Source organism: Hydra viridissima, unplaced genomic scaffold, assembly GCF_058129835.1.
Source record: "Hydra viridissima isolate aposymbiotic clone 2 unplaced genomic scaffold, HvirCarnegie_v1 scaffold_5, whole genome shotgun sequence".
NCBI lineage: Eukaryota > Metazoa > Cnidaria > Hydrozoa > Anthoathecata > Hydridae > Hydra > Hydra viridissima.
Window position 1 is genome coordinate 13,286,578 of NW_028324304.1, and position 17,102 is coordinate 13,303,679.

General features: G+C 29.4%; 1 protein-coding gene and 1 long non-coding RNA gene across 3 annotated transcripts; one reads left to right on the forward strand and one right to left on the reverse strand.

Annotated features, from left to right (window-relative positions):
- The first annotated feature begins 7,544 nt into the window (after positions 1 to 7,544).
- LOC149888796 (uncharacterized) lies at positions 7,545 to 8,625 on the forward strand. 2 transcript variants are annotated; one of them, XR_016452484.1, is made up of 2 exons: positions 7,545 to 7,877; positions 8,383 to 8,625. It is a non-coding gene; the product is annotated as an uncharacterized LOC149888796 (long non-coding RNA). The 2 variants fall into 2 exon arrangements; XR_016452485.1 differs by lacking the exon at positions 7,545 to 7,877 and adding an exon at positions 8,072 to 8,170.
- Positions 8,626 to 11,616: 2,991 nt separating this feature from the next.
- Positions 11,617 to 15,828, reverse strand: LOC145188891 (bone morphogenetic protein 5-like). Its single transcript, XM_080065396.2, has 3 exons — positions 15,536 to 15,828; positions 14,295 to 14,915; positions 11,617 to 12,870 (listed from the first exon to the last, which is right to left on the reverse strand). Exons 2-3 carry the CDS (start codon positions 14,623 to 14,625, stop codon positions 11,972 to 11,974), a joined length of 1,230 nt encoding a protein of 409 aa, XP_079921522.2. The 5' UTR covers positions 14,626 to 14,915; positions 15,536 to 15,828; the 3' UTR covers positions 11,617 to 11,971.
- Positions 15,829 to 17,102: the final 1,274 nt, after the last annotated feature.

Sequence of the window (17,102 nt, forward strand, 5' to 3'; positions counted from 1 at the left end):
ACTGTTGCATAACGTCAGAACAACAATTGAAACAACAAAATTGAGGTTCTTAAGTTCTTACCTCATTTAAACGTACTTCACTTCGACTTTTTAGAGTACTTTTACATAACATTTTTTTTCTAAAGTGAAATTACAATCAGATAAAAATCCTACAAAATTACAATTCGTTTGTTACAAGAAAAGAAGGGTTAAGTATAGGTTGAATCTATTACGTCAGATGTTCTGGCTCTGGTAGGAAAATCGCTCAGTTTTTAAAGCATTTAACATCGAAAAGCTGATTTTTAGTCTTTATAGTCGTTATAGCCGGCATGTAAAAGTCACACCAATTTCAATATTAGTTTTTACACTATTTATTTCGTAATTGAACCATCATCATCATCATCATCATCATCATCATCATCATCATCATCATCATCATCATCATCATCATCATCATCATCATCATCAAATTAACGATTAAGAATAAACTACAATTAAGAATTAATTAACGATTATTTTTCATTTCTTTTTATATTGCAGACTGTGTATATAATATATAGTTTTAACGCAGAAGTTTTTTGGGATGGAAGCATTTAACTTGTATATTTTTCACGATAACAATAATTCGTAGTTGGCGCCTGATTGTCATGGGGTTAATCTTATAAAACAAAAACGTGCGTATTTACACGAAACTTCTCGTATTTCATGAAGAAAAACTTAACAATTATTATTGTTTAAATCAAAGTTGTTCATAGTTAAGATTTTTCTGTGTTATATAATTCTTTCTGTAGCCTTAAATATCTGTTTTTAGAATAGGGTTGGTTTTTTTCTCACATGATAACGGAAATGGTTGGTCTCACTCTTTTGAGATTAGGTTATATATATTGTATATATATATATACTAATACTTATAAATATTGTGAGGAGGGAGAATTAAGTTAAAAATAACGATCGGAAAAGATATAAACACGACGACTCATCAACCTGCTATATAAATGATAAAGCGCTAATAAGGAACAACAACTAAGAAAAAATTTACTCTCCGGAGACTTAACCTGTCATAAAAAATTGATGAATATCGCAAACAAAAGCAAAAACTGTAAAAAGCTCAAAAAAATAAAACTTTTGAGAGAGGAAGAGAAGACGGAGTTTTACGGAGGAAGACGGAGTTTTACAGAAAATTAAAAAGAGGGTTTTTAAGAATGTTTTCAGAAGAGTTTTTAGAGACAGGGAGTTTTAGAGATTGAAGAGTTTTTGGATGAACAAGACGTTTTGTAAGAAATATTGATTAAAAAAAAGTAAACAGAAGCTTTGACCGTTTCAAATAAAGAAAAAGAAGAAGAGACACTATATACTGAAGACGGAAAATACAACCTTCACCCTTTAACAATTAAACCTTGCACACTCCTTACCAAATTAGTCCTCGGACCTTGCCCTTACCTAATCCAAATTCCCACACCCTCAATCTCAACCATATTCTCCATATACCTTCATATTTGACCGGCTGGGAGAAAAAGTAACATAAGTGGGTTATGATGTTGTACGCATGTTACCATTCTTACTTATTTGATTTTTTGTTAATTTTCACTTTCGCTAATGTTCACTACACATTATACTATTGAAAAAAAAAAAAAAACTCGTCTTTTGTGAAATCCTAAAATCCCCCCACTTTTAGTACGTTTTTCTTATATTTCCTTTTCTTATACTTCCTTTTCTTATACTACCCTTTCTTATACTTACTTTTCTTATACTCCGTTTTCTTATACTTCCCTTTACGTATGTCATAGGAATATGACTGCCTTGATGCCTTGCTGTTTTGAGACAGTGTTGGGGTAGTATTTTGCATTATTTTTATCCATGCTGTTGTTACTTTTTACTCAAAGGTATCCTGAATACCCCATGAAAATTTGCGTACGAACAAGCTCAAGGTTACATTATAGAATTGTTATCATAATTCTCATTGCCAAATTGAGCTAATAACCTTGTTTGACATCATGTACTACTGTATTTTCTTAGCTAATGATGCTATAATGTCAAGACTTAAAGAAATTGAAAAGAAGTTGAAATCAGTCGGATTAAGCATAACCAAAGATCTTCGAGATGCTGTGATTGACTACTTTTGTGAAGATGATAATGACAACAGCAACAATGATACTGATAATGACAATGGCAAGGGAGAATTTGATGCCATCCAAGTTCAAGTGCCTTTATCAGCAGCAGTTATTCCACCAATTGACAGTGACTCTTCCAGGCTTTTATTTTGGTATGGTGCTTGTAATGATGATAGCGGAAGTTCATGCAACATAGATGAAAATGAAGAAAAGCTGGTAACTGAGTTTATGAATAAAACTTGCTGTCACATAAAATGCACAGAACAATTTACTAAAGAGACTGTTGTGAGTAGTCGAATCAACGCTTAGAGCACGTTAATTTTCTGCATGTGAGTATTCTTGGCGGCCTTAATGGTTGCGTGGCTGTTGACGAAGAAACTAATTATGACACATACAAAAAGTAAAAAACTCGAGCAAAAAATGGTTCGTGGGGATTTCTTTTTTCAAGGCCACCCAATCTGCAAAGAGTTCTATTTCTGCATGGTGTTAGCGACAGAGTCTATCGTGGTTTAAAGGGCGTATTGACTACAAATGGAATTGTGTCAATATCTTTTAAGTGAATTTTGGCATTACTCTTGTTTATTATTTTACAGTAAACCTACAGTATGCGACAAAATTATTCATACCTATTGAATTATTTAGTGCTGTAATTTTTTTTTTTGATTGTTTTTACTGGCAAATGATTGATGATCATCATGAAAGAGGCTTTGGGTATAGAAAAAGTGCTGAAAATTATAATAAAAGCAAGGCAATGGTACAATTAATAATACAAAAATATAAAAAAACTGAATGTGTGCAAAATAAAGTACGTTCAGGCCGTCCACCAAAAACAACATCTCGAGAAGATAAGTTTATTGTAAGAGAAGTAAAGCGAGAACCTGTTACTTCTGCCAGAGCTATTAAATAGAAACTAAACGTGAACATTTCTAAACGAACAATACAATGTAGACTTCGCTCTGCAGGGTTTTATGAATCCCATGTCACAAAAAAACCTTTTATTTCGAGAAAAAATAAAACTAAACGCCATGCCTTTGCAAAAAAGTACTTTTCAAAGCCAGTAGATTTCTGGAAATCAGTTGTATGGCCTGATGAAAGTAAATTCGAACTAAAGAATTCCAAAAAAAACAACTAAATGTATGGAAAAGAAAAGGAAAACCCTTAGACAAAAAAACTGTAAAAGCAGTCATCAAACACGGAGGTAATTATATACTTGTTTGGGGCCATTTCTGTTATAACGGAGTTAGTAACTTAGTTCAAATTGAAGAAAAATTAACAAGAGCTGGATATGTAAATATTTTGCGAAACAACCTTATACCCTCCGTCAATAAATTAGGATTAACAGATCAATTTGCCTTCCAAGAAGACAGTGATCCGAAACATACCAGTTTGATCGCCAAAAAATATTTCGAAAAAAATGAAATAGAATTGTTGGACTGGCCTGCGCAAAGTCCAGATATCTATCTAATTGAAAATTTGTGAAATTATTTGGATGACAAAGTTAATAGGGATGAGCACAGTATCAACAAACAAAACTTCTTTTTAGTTTTGGAGGTAGCTTGGCATAATATTCCTCCAAACTATTTACAAAACTTAATTGATAGTATTCCTCGTCGCTTGCAAGCAGTAATCGATATCAAAGGACTTCAGACTAAATATTAATTAGCAAATAAAACAAAAAAACTCGAATATACTAAATACAAAAGTATTCATACCTTTGAGAGGTATGAATACTTTTGACGTTTCCTAATATCTCAATTTTTAAATAATTTTCATTTTTTCAAATATTTTCAAAAACAAGATTTAATTTTTCAAATACTGTAGCTAATATTACTAATAGATGCTGCAATAAACATTTTTTTAATTTCAATTAAAATTATTTAAATCAATTTGGTTTTTGTTATATTGCTACAACATATTTTATGATTAGTATAAATAATTTTGTCGCATACGTCATACGTCGCATACGTCATACGTCGCATATGTCAAGTGTTTTTTTGACTTAACAGCTTTAATCGTAAACTGTTTGTGTTGATAGGTCGAAATAAAAGTAACTACGCAACTAACAATTTTTTCAATGACTTGCAAGCTAGCAGCACACAGCATTATTGCTTGTTATGGATAAAACTTTGCTGTTTTACTGTCAATAGCCATTCAAATGCATGGGAAAATTTTAACTTGTAACTACTTATTGTGTTTGAAATTATGGCTGATTACATTATCTTACATTTTTAAAGCCGTTTTTGCAAAAAATGCATGTTCGAATTGTATTATTCGTAAATTTAATATCTCTGGAATTTGTTGGAATATCATAGTGAACTTTTTTCACATTAATGCCAATAACTACAGTGAACATATAACACTATTGGTACATATACATACATACATACATACATACATACATACATACATACATACATACATACATACATACATACATACATACATACATACATACATACATACATACATACATACATACATACATACATACATACATACATACATACATACATACATACATACATACATACATACATACATACATACATACATACATACATACATACATACATACAGTATGTATGCATGTTACTTTTATTTCGACATACAGTATGTATGTATGTATTTATGTATGTATGTATGTATGTATGTATGTATGTATGTATGTATGTATGTATGTATGTATGTATGTATGTATGTATGTATGTATGTATGTATGTATGTATGTATGTATGTATGTATGTATGCATGTATGTATGTATGTATGTATGTATGTATGTATGTATGTATGTATGTATGTATGTATGTATGTATGTATGTATGTATGTATGTATGTATGTATGTATGTATGTATGTATGTATGTATGTATGTATGTATGTATGTATGTATGTATGTATGTATGTATGTATGTATGTATGTATGTATGTATGTATGTATGTATGTATGTATGTATGTATGTATGTATGTATGTATGTATGTATGTATGTATGTATGTATGTATGTATGTATGTATGTATGTATGTATGTATGTATGTATGTATGTATGTATGTATGTATGTATGTATGTATGTATGTATATATGTATGTATGTATGTATGTATGTATGTATGTATGTATGTATGTATGTATGTATGTATGTATGTGAAGTTTTCCTTATGGGAAAGAGAATTATTCTTTTTGTTTGTTTCTTTTTATTATTAAAACTATTCTAGAAACCCAATTGTCATCTATGAAAGTTGTATTAAAATAGTATCATTACAGGGAGCTTATGTTTAGAGTTGATTTTCTAAATACATCTAGAGTTAATGAAGCTTGTCCAGTTAGTCAATTTTTGATTACTCAGTGTATTGAAATAGGCAAAAATAAGAGACGTAAAATGGTTAGTAGTTAAAAGTAAAACAAAGACATGGAACGAGTGAAAGTAAATTTTTAGCACACGTCAACATGTTCGAACTCTGAAAACACGTGTTTTACACCTATTTTTTTAGCACACGTCAACATGTTCGAACTCTGAAAACACGTGTTTTACACCTATTTTTTTAGCACACGTCAACATGTTCGAACTCCGAAAACACGTGTTTTACACCTATTTTTTTTTTACAGCTATGTTTTTTTTACAGCTATTCGAACTTTGAGAACTTGTCAGCTTGTTCGAACAGCTAGAATAAAAAAAACTATTTTTTAAGAAAATTAAAATCAACCAAGGAACATTATAAATCGGGTTTTCTGGGTCTCAACAAACCAATTCGAAATTATCACAGCATAACAATTGCAAATAAAGTTCTTAAATTAAAATTAAAAGTGATGTTATGATGATTAAAGTTTTTAGCAACTTAAAAGTGCTTTAAATCTTTACAACGTTTAAAAATAATCTCATTTCAAGAATTTAATATAGACAGTTTTTAACTAAAATCACTCAAATCTGGTGATTTTAAGCAAATTGTCATGCTGTGACATCGTGGAAAAGTTGCATACGAGTTTAACTTTGAATAATTGGATCATTGAACAAGGATTAGGTAAATAACTTAAAGACCGCCTGGAATGATAATGACCCATGTGATTTTTGAAATATTTCAAGAACCACTTTATCAATTTTGATCATTTTTTATTGCTGTAAAGCGAATTTATCTCCAAATAAAGTAGTTAAACTTTAAGAATACGTCACCTTCGAGCTGATCACAATATTTTCTCAATTTGGTGCAATACTTTCTCAATTTGGTGCAATATTTTCTTAATTCGGTGCAATATTTTCTCTATTTAATGCAGAAACTTCGAATGAGCTTTTAAACGACAGTTTTCGTAAAATTCCGTGGTGACACACCTCAAATTTGGAGGAATCGTTTGATGACAATTTAGCCCTTTTTACGCAGGTCACGTTTCATGCTAGCCCAAAATTTTTAAATTGGACATTTTATTACACTTCTTGAGTAATGGTAAGATGCAAGATCAGGCCAGAAGATGGACGGGCCATTATGCTTTGGGATCATAGGGAGCTATTTTAAATGTTCTTTCAAATAGCTTATTGAACAATTAGTTTCTTCCCAAATCTTTCAGTTTTAATTTATTTTAGCAAATCGTTAATCTTTGTTTCTTTCAAGACTTTATAAGATTGCTGCCATTGGAGCGTCGAACAGTCGAGCTTGTAGTAGGCTTCATCATCTATTGTAATGCACTTTTGATTTCTTTGAAGCTTTTAATTATAGCAGGTTTCAACCGCATTTATGGCCATCACTGAATCGCTGTTTGGGTCTTCAAGGGAATTTCTGCTTCTTGTACTTTTATCACTTTTTGACTTCTCGAATTGTTGATTTAGGGACACCAGTTGTTGTTTTTTTTCGGTATTCGAAACATAGTATTCTGGATTTGCATAATCCCACAGATGACTTTTTAATCAAGCTTTAAAATTGGCAGACCTATTTCTCGTTTTCTCAACTTTCTTTCCAACTCGCGACCTTCACTCCACAATTTTATGATACGACTGACCGTTTTCCATTGAACTTAATACTTTTTTTTTGCTTTCGGATTTCTTATTTCTTCTTAAATGTAGCATTACTATTTTTAAGCCACTCGTCCTAAATGAATTTTCTTATTTTTACAAATACATTTTATTTGTTTGCAATTAACTATTTTTAAAAATACGTTATTACTTGAAAGGGAAATAAATTAGCTTTAAAACAATAAAAAAAATCACGAAAATTAATTAAGTGGTTCTCGAAATACTTCAAAAATCCCATGGGTTATTATCATTCCAGACAGTCTTTTAGTGAGTAAATTAATCTTCAAAAAAATGATAATGGCGTAGGAAAAAAAGATTTCTGCCGATTGTAAAAGTAATAAAAATACAAAATATTTACTTTTTTGATGGTTTATTTATTAGGCTCTTATTTGGCAATTAGCAAAGAATATGTATAATTACTATTTTAAACTCTATGATAACTGTGATGCCATATTTAGGTGAAAAACAAAAATAAATCTCGGCCAGCTGTCAGTTAATAACGTCCAGCTTTCACACGAATTTGATGAAATATTTGGTGACAGATGAGTTGCATTTAAGATTCAGAACTAAAAGTGTTGTGAAATGTCCTTCGAAAAAGTTGCACTAAAAATTATCTTTCGTCTTCAATTGTTATTTGAATGTTTTATTTTTACCAAATAATTTCTTATCCTGTCAAGTTTCTTATTTCTTCTAAATAGCCAAATTTAAAAACCTAATCATGGTGTCTCACTGTCACATGTTCAAAAGAATATTAACCGTTCACGTCATGATATTGCTGCGTACATACAAAGTATGCATAAACTTACATTCTCTCTTGAATGTGTATATACATATACACATATATTTTGTATATATATATATACAATATTTTGTGTATATATATATATATATATATATATATATATATATATATATATATATTTATATTTTGTATGTATATATACACTTTTTGTATGTATATATACATACAAAAAGTGTATATACATACAATATTTATAAGCTGTTATAATTATACAAACATCTTTATACTAACAAACCTTTTTAAAGAAATTTTCTAGTTTTGCATATTTTCAAAATTTTGAGGTATGTTACTTAAATTTTGAGGTATGTTACTTATGAAATTTTTGTCAGCAACATGAATTTGTAAACTTTTATTATTCATTTTCTCTTCTCTTGTTTGATTTTTCCTGATTAGATGACTATTTTGAGATTACAATGAATTAAACCTTGTGGTAAACTGAAATACTATGATAATAGAAGTTCTATGCCAAAGATATAGATTTGAATTTGTTTAGGTTCCGAACTGGACAAAGTAGAGCGTGTATGTCAGTTTTGGCATCTTTTGTGATTTCACCATCTGCAAAGAAAATATGAAACTTGATAAAATGTATGAGAACTGTGGAATTTAATAAAATGCAAGAGATTAAGGCTCATGAATTGTGAGCTAATGCTGAAAAAGATACTTGTAATTTATGCTGCTAAAGGCCGTATTAACTTGTAATTTTATTGAATAGAAAGTCAGGTAAAAGGCATAAAAACAGGACTTTTGTAAAATTCTCAAAACACAGTGCCACACGTTTAGTGATCGGCCACTAAACAAAAAAATTATTTAAACTCAGTTTTTAGTGATTGGCCACTAAACAAAAACTTATATAAACTATTTTTACTAACAAATTTCTATCAATCGTTAAAATTAGTGCAAAAGAGATAGCGTGAAAAGTTCCCTTTGAATACTATTTTACGCACAAAGTTCCTTTTGAATTCTGTTTTGCACGCAAAGTTCCCTCAAAATACTGTTTTACGAGCAAATCTCCCTCTGGATACTGTTCTAAGCGCAGCATTCACGGTAATATTCATATTATTCTTCATTTTCTATCATATAAAGCCGGCGAATAAAAGCTTTAAATATGAAAAAATTACTGAAAAGCATAATGGAATTTAGTAAAAAAAATTATTAGAAAAGCATAATGGAATTTAGTAAGATCTTTGTAGTTGAAACAAGTTCCCCCCTGGAAAAAATATGAAATAAGCTTACGTAACAGCTTTTAATTGCAAAGATGCTCGTTACTTAATTACAATTAATGCAATCAATGAAACTTCAAACTCCTCACAAACTTCTGCAATTTAAAAAAACATCAAAAAATGTTTTAAATCAACAATCTAATGAGTTTAATTAAATGGCACGTCGACAACGGCCAGGTTAACAATGGCTAACTCAGTTTTAAAAGAAAGGCAGAAATATTTTGAATGCCATTTTTAAGACTTCAATTTCAAAACGCCGTTTGTTATTCCAATAATGCATTTTATTATTATTTGTTAAATCTATGCGCTATTTACCTAGGCATTTACCCAAATTCCATCTGGATTTTTTAAGTTTTATATGTATGATTATCCATTTATTGTAATGTCATTAAGTTTTTCGCTATTCGTGTATTTTATTTGTCACGCACGTTTTATTTTATTTTGTATTTTTTAGTGTGCGTAAAAAAATGCCGACAACGCAGGGTCCCAGAAAGCGAGGAACCCTAAGTAATTGACTCTCCCTCTAAAATCATTCAACATTGTCCTGTGAGATCATCATGAAAACCCCCTCAGGCAGGGAAATATATATATATTTTTGTTCATATGTTTGTTTCGTTTTTTCAAAATATGAGTCGATAAAAAAAGTTATTACGATGTCACTCAAGATTATTAATCCATAATCTGACTAGAAAACAATTCTAAAGAAGCGAAAAAAACGGAGGTGAGTGTATACAAATAATGAGTGGGGATGAGTATTTACAAATTAATAAATTAATTAAACACCGTTAATACCAAAGTTAGAAATTTATGCTGCTCAACGATTCAAAAGTAAAAACAAAGAAGTTTTCAAGTTTTTATTAAATTCAATATTTTAAAATTATCTTCATGATGATTTTTAGTACCTCCTGTTGGATTGGGCAGCACCTAAAGTGTGCAGTAATTCACTTAGCAAATAGAAAACCAATCAAACTTCATGATTACTTAAACTTTAAGTTTATCTATCTATTGAAAAATCAGACTCGTAGCTCCAAAATAAAAGAATGATCAAACTTATGACCTTAATTAGCCAATCTAAACCAACATTAGCATTATTAGCTCTTTTTAAAAAGGCGGATAAAACAGACTTAAATAAACGAAACAATTTTTTTGGTAAAATTTTTCTAATTTTTGCTATAGATAAAGAAATAGCATATAATATTAGAGAAAGAAAGAAACGTAAAAGAAAAAAATAATTTTTAAAGAAATAGTATATACTGTTTCTTCCTGTCTAGTAAATCTTTCAATGAGATCTTATTTACATGAAATAAAGGTTGTTTACATGAAGAAGAGGCTGTTTACATGAAATAAAAACCTGTTATTAGTTTAAAAAACCTTTTATAAGTTAATCACAATAAAGCAGGGCTTTTTTCTGTAACCTACGACAAACACAGATTAGAAGAATTCACTTAGATAAATAATATTGCTTTTAGATAAAAGAGTAGAGTATATTTTAGGCCTAGAAACAAAAAAGCCTTCCACTTTTGAAGAATTTTTTTCTGTTTTTCTCAACTTGTGTCACTGAGAAGTTGATAATGATTCTGAAGATAGTGTAAAAGATACTCATAGAGTACAAAATACTGCATAATATAGTTTTGTGTAATTTTCTAAACATGAAAAGTAAGACAGAAAAATGGAAAACGAGATCAGACTGTAAGCAGAAAAATCGTTCTATCCAGAAATAACAATTAATTGCAAAGTCATTTTGATTGTAAAACGTTTTGCTACTATAATATTTGTAAAAGTTTTTAATAATGTAGCAAACAGTTAAAAATAAGAAAAGAAAATGACAAAATTAAGTTATTTACTTGAAATTTAAAATCAAGTTAAAAAAAAAAGTGTTCTTTTTTCCGTTGTGTAGTTTTCTCGTGGAAAAAAATTAGTTTTCTTATGTAGTTATTAGTTATTTTAAAAAAATTTAGTTAATTTTAGTTTTCTAATGGAGCTCTTGAATTTTAGAAGCACTAAACATTTGTGTAGGAACACCATGCATGAGCATTCAACAAAGTTATGTAAAGGAGAAAATTTTCTATTTTAATACAATTATTACTAAAATCATACTAAAATCATAAGTGATAATAATATTACGATTATAACATGTAATATTAATATTAATATTAAGATTGTAATATTATTATCATTTATGATTTTAGTATGATCTAATAGTATTCCAGTTATTTTTCTCTCGCGATTAAAAAGCTAAGAAATTTACCGTGAAAGCAACAATATTGCCGGCAGCCACTGTAAAATAAGCGTTTTATGTTGAAAATGTCTTTGGTCCATTTAAATAAAGTTATTAAACTGTCCAAATAAAATAATATTAAAATCAAACTGGCATTTCAGACTTAAAATCAAATCAAATTGAATCTTGTCAAACTTTTAAGAGGGATTCTTTTTTAACATCAGTTTAACTAAAGACAAACATTAAACTGGTGCGATGTTTTTATCTTGCATGTAATAGACAGACATTAAACTGGTGCAATGTTTTTATCTTGCATGTAATGTTGCTTTATGAATAAATACAATTAGAAATCTTAAAAAAGTAAAAACTGTTTCGTGATTTCATTTTGAAAATGACTTCTGATTTACATTCTTACTGTTGCTGTTATTCTTGATTTTAGAATGGTTAAACAAAAAGCCTCATGTAAAATGTATTCAAGTTTCCATACTTGATTTTAACTGACAGTTATAGAGAACTACTGCTTAAAAGGCCATTTCCAACGCAATATGGACGTTTTTGAAAAATTCATTATTGAATCGTTAGGTGTACATACCGAAATAAGAAAAATAGCATCTTCAAGTTCGGCAATTTTTTAGCTCCATCACTTACTGGCATCCGCAATGTTGAACTATCATGTTCGAATATCGCTTCATCACCACGTTATTGCGATCGTCGAGGAACAAAACTTGCAGCGTATTAAGCTTGTTCGGCGCGCAGCAAGGTTTCGGAATGTTCTCTGGGTACATCATATGTACAAGTGTTTGTATAATTGCATGATTAGTAGCGTTTGAGTTGTTATCTAATGGGAAACTACAATCTCCTCCGCAGTAGTTAGCTTGATAACCATCAGGCGCTATAATCCAATCCGACCAACCTAAATCCAAAAATCCTATATATAAAGGATGCTTGTTGCAGCGAGATATTTGGTTTGTCTCAGAGTCGTTTGAGCGTGTTTTACTTCGTGCTTCAGGATGGTGTTCGGCCGCTTTTAAAAACATGCTGTCTTGAATGCTACGTCTTAAACGTTCGTGAAGCTTTGAGGTTGATTCAAAATCACGGATTCGTTCCGCAGGAAACTCTTCTTCTTTACCAGATTGATAAAAAGAGACAAGAAAAGGACGATATTCCTCACTGCCTTTAAAATCAACAATTCCGCAGTTTTCTATTGGTATAGTTTCTTTTTTAAGGCTTTCACAAATAATTAAAACTCCGTTGTTCGTGTCTGGAAACTCAATCCAGCTCATAGAAGCTTCGAGTACATTAAACTCATGCCATTGAGAAACTGATGCATTAATAACTTTTGAAGCTAGCAATACATACTTCTTTTTAGGAACAACAATCTTATAAACAGAAATTTTTAGTTTATCGTTAGTTACGTTTTTTTTGGCGGAATCTAGATAAATCTGGAGTGCGGTTGCTAGAGTCTTTTCTATGACGTAGTTTGAAGATACATCAAAATACATTTCCCCAGACTCATCAGTTGAGTTAGGGCGTGGAACATATGCTAAAAAATACAAAACAAATAATAAAGCAGAAATGGAATTTTAATTTAGTCCGAGAAATTAAAAATTATTCTGTGCCAGCCAACAATTTTAACTAAATTTTAAGAGAAACTCAAACTTTTTTTTTTTTTTTGACAAAAAGCATGTTGAAATTATGCTCCGTTTAAAGATTACATCATTCGTCAACTATATAATTGTCTTGTAATGTCATTTGCGATTTAAAAAAGTGCCTCATGAACAGCATTAGTGAGAATTAACGAGTTTTAAATGGATGTCAATTCATTTAACAATTATAAAATTGTGAATACCAATCATCTTTTAGCTCCGGTTAGTCGTTTAGCTACAGTTAGTACAACCAATATATGACGTCACAGTGCAAAGCAAATAGAAAATGAAGCGCCTTACTATATTTTTATTTTCTAGCAATAAATATGGCATTTTTTTGTCCAAACGTATTAAAACAACGTAACAAAAAAAAAAAAAAAAAAAAAGCAAATTAAATATTACCTCCGTTTTCAAAACTCTTCTTTGGAACGAGCTTTTTTTAACAAAAAATTTATTTTGCTAGTTATTTTGTTTAATAGCCCAAAACTTAAATCAATCTTATGAACAAATTTGAAAATAAATTACTATGGGTTTTTTTGACGATAGAAATTGAAGAACGTCAACTACAAATAAGAGTCTGCCTTTAACCTTTTTTCTAAACATTTTGTGGGGGTTTCTTATTATTATTAATCCATTCAAATTACTTATAACGTCGTTTCCAAATTCCTTCTGATAGTGAAAGACTTTTAGATTGTTCTAAACTAAGTATTTGAGCTTTGATTTGTGCCACTTGGGAAGTAGCACAATTTAATTGGTAAATTAGATTATGCACTGAACAAAATTTTATCTAAAACTAAAGTATATATATATATATATATATATATATATATATATATATATATATATATATATATATATATATATATATATGTGTGTGTGTGTGTGTGTGTGTGTATATATAAGCGCCTACGCCACCAAATCCTTCAGCAGCAATAAGTCCTCCTGCAGCAGCTCCAAACGCTATAGCACTCGCTGGTATAGAGCAGCCTAAGCATATATTAACAATATCTAATCGATTCAAAACAGTGATTTTTTTTGTTTGATATTTTTGTTATATTTAAATATATATATATATATATATATATATATATATATATATATATATATATATATATATATATATATATATATATATATATATATATATATATACACACACACACACACACACATAATGCAAACGCAAAACCTTTTACCTATTCGACTAATTCTAAATATTCTTATAAAGATAAAAAATCTTTAATCTTTTAAAACTACGACATGATGGAATTTTTTAAAAAAAATTTGCAGATTTTAAGTTCCTATGTAAGCAACAACTTACCATTGTTTAGAAAACTAACAACTGTATCCGCATCGTCCACAATATTTGAAATGTTCTTTAAGTTAATTGTAAAGTTTGCTGTTTCATGACGTTCTGAATTTACTGAGTATTCATACAAATTCAACATGTACTTTTTAGCTGATGTGGCATTTCTACCTATATGAGAAAACACGTCGGGTCTTGGGCGGTTATGCTGTCCAAATAAATCCAATAAAGTGTTCTGAATGACGTTTCGCTCTTTTGTCGGAATTCCGGTTATCAAGTTGTGCGTCAGTAAGGTCAGTGAGAATGCGTATATTAATGCTTTTTTCATTTCAGCGGTGGCGTGCATAATTCAGTAGAAATATCTTGTTTTTATTGTATCTTGTTTTTATAATTGAGCAAAGACGATAATAATACTCACTTAAAATATTTCTTTAAAAACAAAAAATGAATTGAATTGATCTGACTACCAGTTGATTTTACTTCTTAAGGTTGTTTGCCTTCCGTTGTTATTCTTCTTTAATCAGTTTTTTGTTAACGAGGCATGCCACTGAGTTAAATAGTTTGTGTGTACAAATCTCGACCACGCGACTTAAATAATAGATTGTCTCAAATGATGACAAAGCCAAATATACTTCACTAAGATAAAAAAGTTTAAAAATATTTTAAACAAAATAAACAAGTGGTTGTATTGGTACTTGCATTCCACTCAAAATTTTGAAAACAAAAGTCCGCCATTGGTATGATCATAATTGAAAAACAAAAATAGAGTGCGTATTTATTACATAAAATAAATGTTTACCAAGAGAAAAAGTGACAATTTTTGGTAAACGAAAAAAAAAGCATTTGAATAACGACAGTAGATTATCAAGGTAAACCAAAAAACTGCAAAATAGTTATAAATAATATTTAACATAAAACATGAATTGAATATTAATTGTAATTATCTTGCAAGATATTTGATTTACCTTGAGGCGAAAGTTAGAATAATTTAACGGATTGCCTATCCCCGTGTATATCTCCTTACTTAAACATTAGTTAAAGGAAAAAAGGTGCATAGTTACCACTTTTTAATATTCTGATTTGGCATAAACAACTAAGAGCGTATAAACGCAAGCGATTATTGGGCCGTTAGGAAGAGTGATGTGTTTAAAAATAGTTTATCAGACTAATTTGTCTTAATTGCCAATCAATTACAAGGGTTCATTCACATAAAAAAAAAAAAGAATAATAATTATAAAAGAAAATTAATTTCTTACTTCTCAGAATTATATTAAAACAGCTGACAGCTTAAATGAGAAAAGCGCAAGTACCGTCTTCCACAACCGACAGTTGATGTGGAAATGTCGTACATAATTATTCCGACAATTTACATTTACAAAAATAATCATCATTTGAATTTAAAAAACTCTTTTAAAAAAACACATTAAACATCGCTGATAGTTGTAAATTAAATATGCGACAATAAAACCTAAGTTGAATCGGTTTTGATTTTTAATTGATTTTAGATGAATTTTAATAAATATCTTGTCCGTGAGCAGAAAAAGTATCTATTGTAGAGTTTTCTCAGAGTGATATTGATTATACATCAAATAGTAATCCAGAGGACATTATCTTTCGATGGAGTTTGACGTAGTTCTTCCCTTAAGATAAAGTATGTCAATCAAAAAACCAATGTTTAGACAAATAGCTGTCATATTAGATTAAAAAGAAAAAATGCCAAGATATGTAAAAAAGAAACCAAAGTTGTACAAACATTTAACCATCAGTTAATTCATCGTTTAAAATTCAAAGGTTGCTTTTCTGATCAAACAAATCTACTTTAGTTCGACAATCGTGTATAGTTGTAAAATGCCAAATATAAGCATCTAATACAAAATCCAAACATGACCATATCAATTTTTAAAACATCCAAGGTCAGTCTATGAATCATCATCAACATATTTTTAAGTCTTTCAAAGAAAATTTTAAGCTAATTTCTGTTGTCAACTAATGGCATCAAGTTTTAACCACAACAAACCAATTCTAAAACAGCTTTTAACGGCTTTGAAAAAAAGAAAAGACAAACTTAAATTCGAGCTTTTAAAAAATTAAACCACGTTGCTATTTATCATCGTCGTATTAATTTTGCAAAAACGAGCATTAGGTCGAGGAAATTGATTTTTAGTGGTGAACCTGAAAAAGTTGGACTTTTGCGGAACATATTATTTAAAACCACGAAAGATTTGTCGCCAACTCAATATCAGGAGCTTTTGTTTAGACTGGTTATCTACCCTAATTAATATTGTACTAGAGAATCTCATAAATCCTTCATATTAGAGAAAGCAAAACTGTTAAGAAATTTGAAAATATTTTTAGATCGTCTGCAAATGTAGACGACTTAAGAGGAAAGTCATTTACTTTAAATTTCTTTCATTCTTTTATCTTTATAGTTGATCGCCGTTTGTAATTTTTTTTACTCACAGTATTGAAACGGTGCCATTATTCCTTTATACATCGTTGCCTTAAGAAGTTAGCAGATTTTAAAATATTGGTTTATAGCATTAACTTGTAAATAAATAAAGAAATATATATATATATATATATATATATATATATATATATATATATATATATATATATATATATATATATATATATATATATACCAACTTTCTGTATATGTTGCTGCAGCTGAATGAAAACTTATATTACTAGTCTTTAGTCTTTTTTTTGTATTTTAAGCAAAAGTTGAAAACAAAATGTCGTAATGGAAAAATTTTTTTGTCTCAGTGTAAAAAAACAGTTGTTGCTTGCTCATACCAATAAAATAAAATGTACAAATTT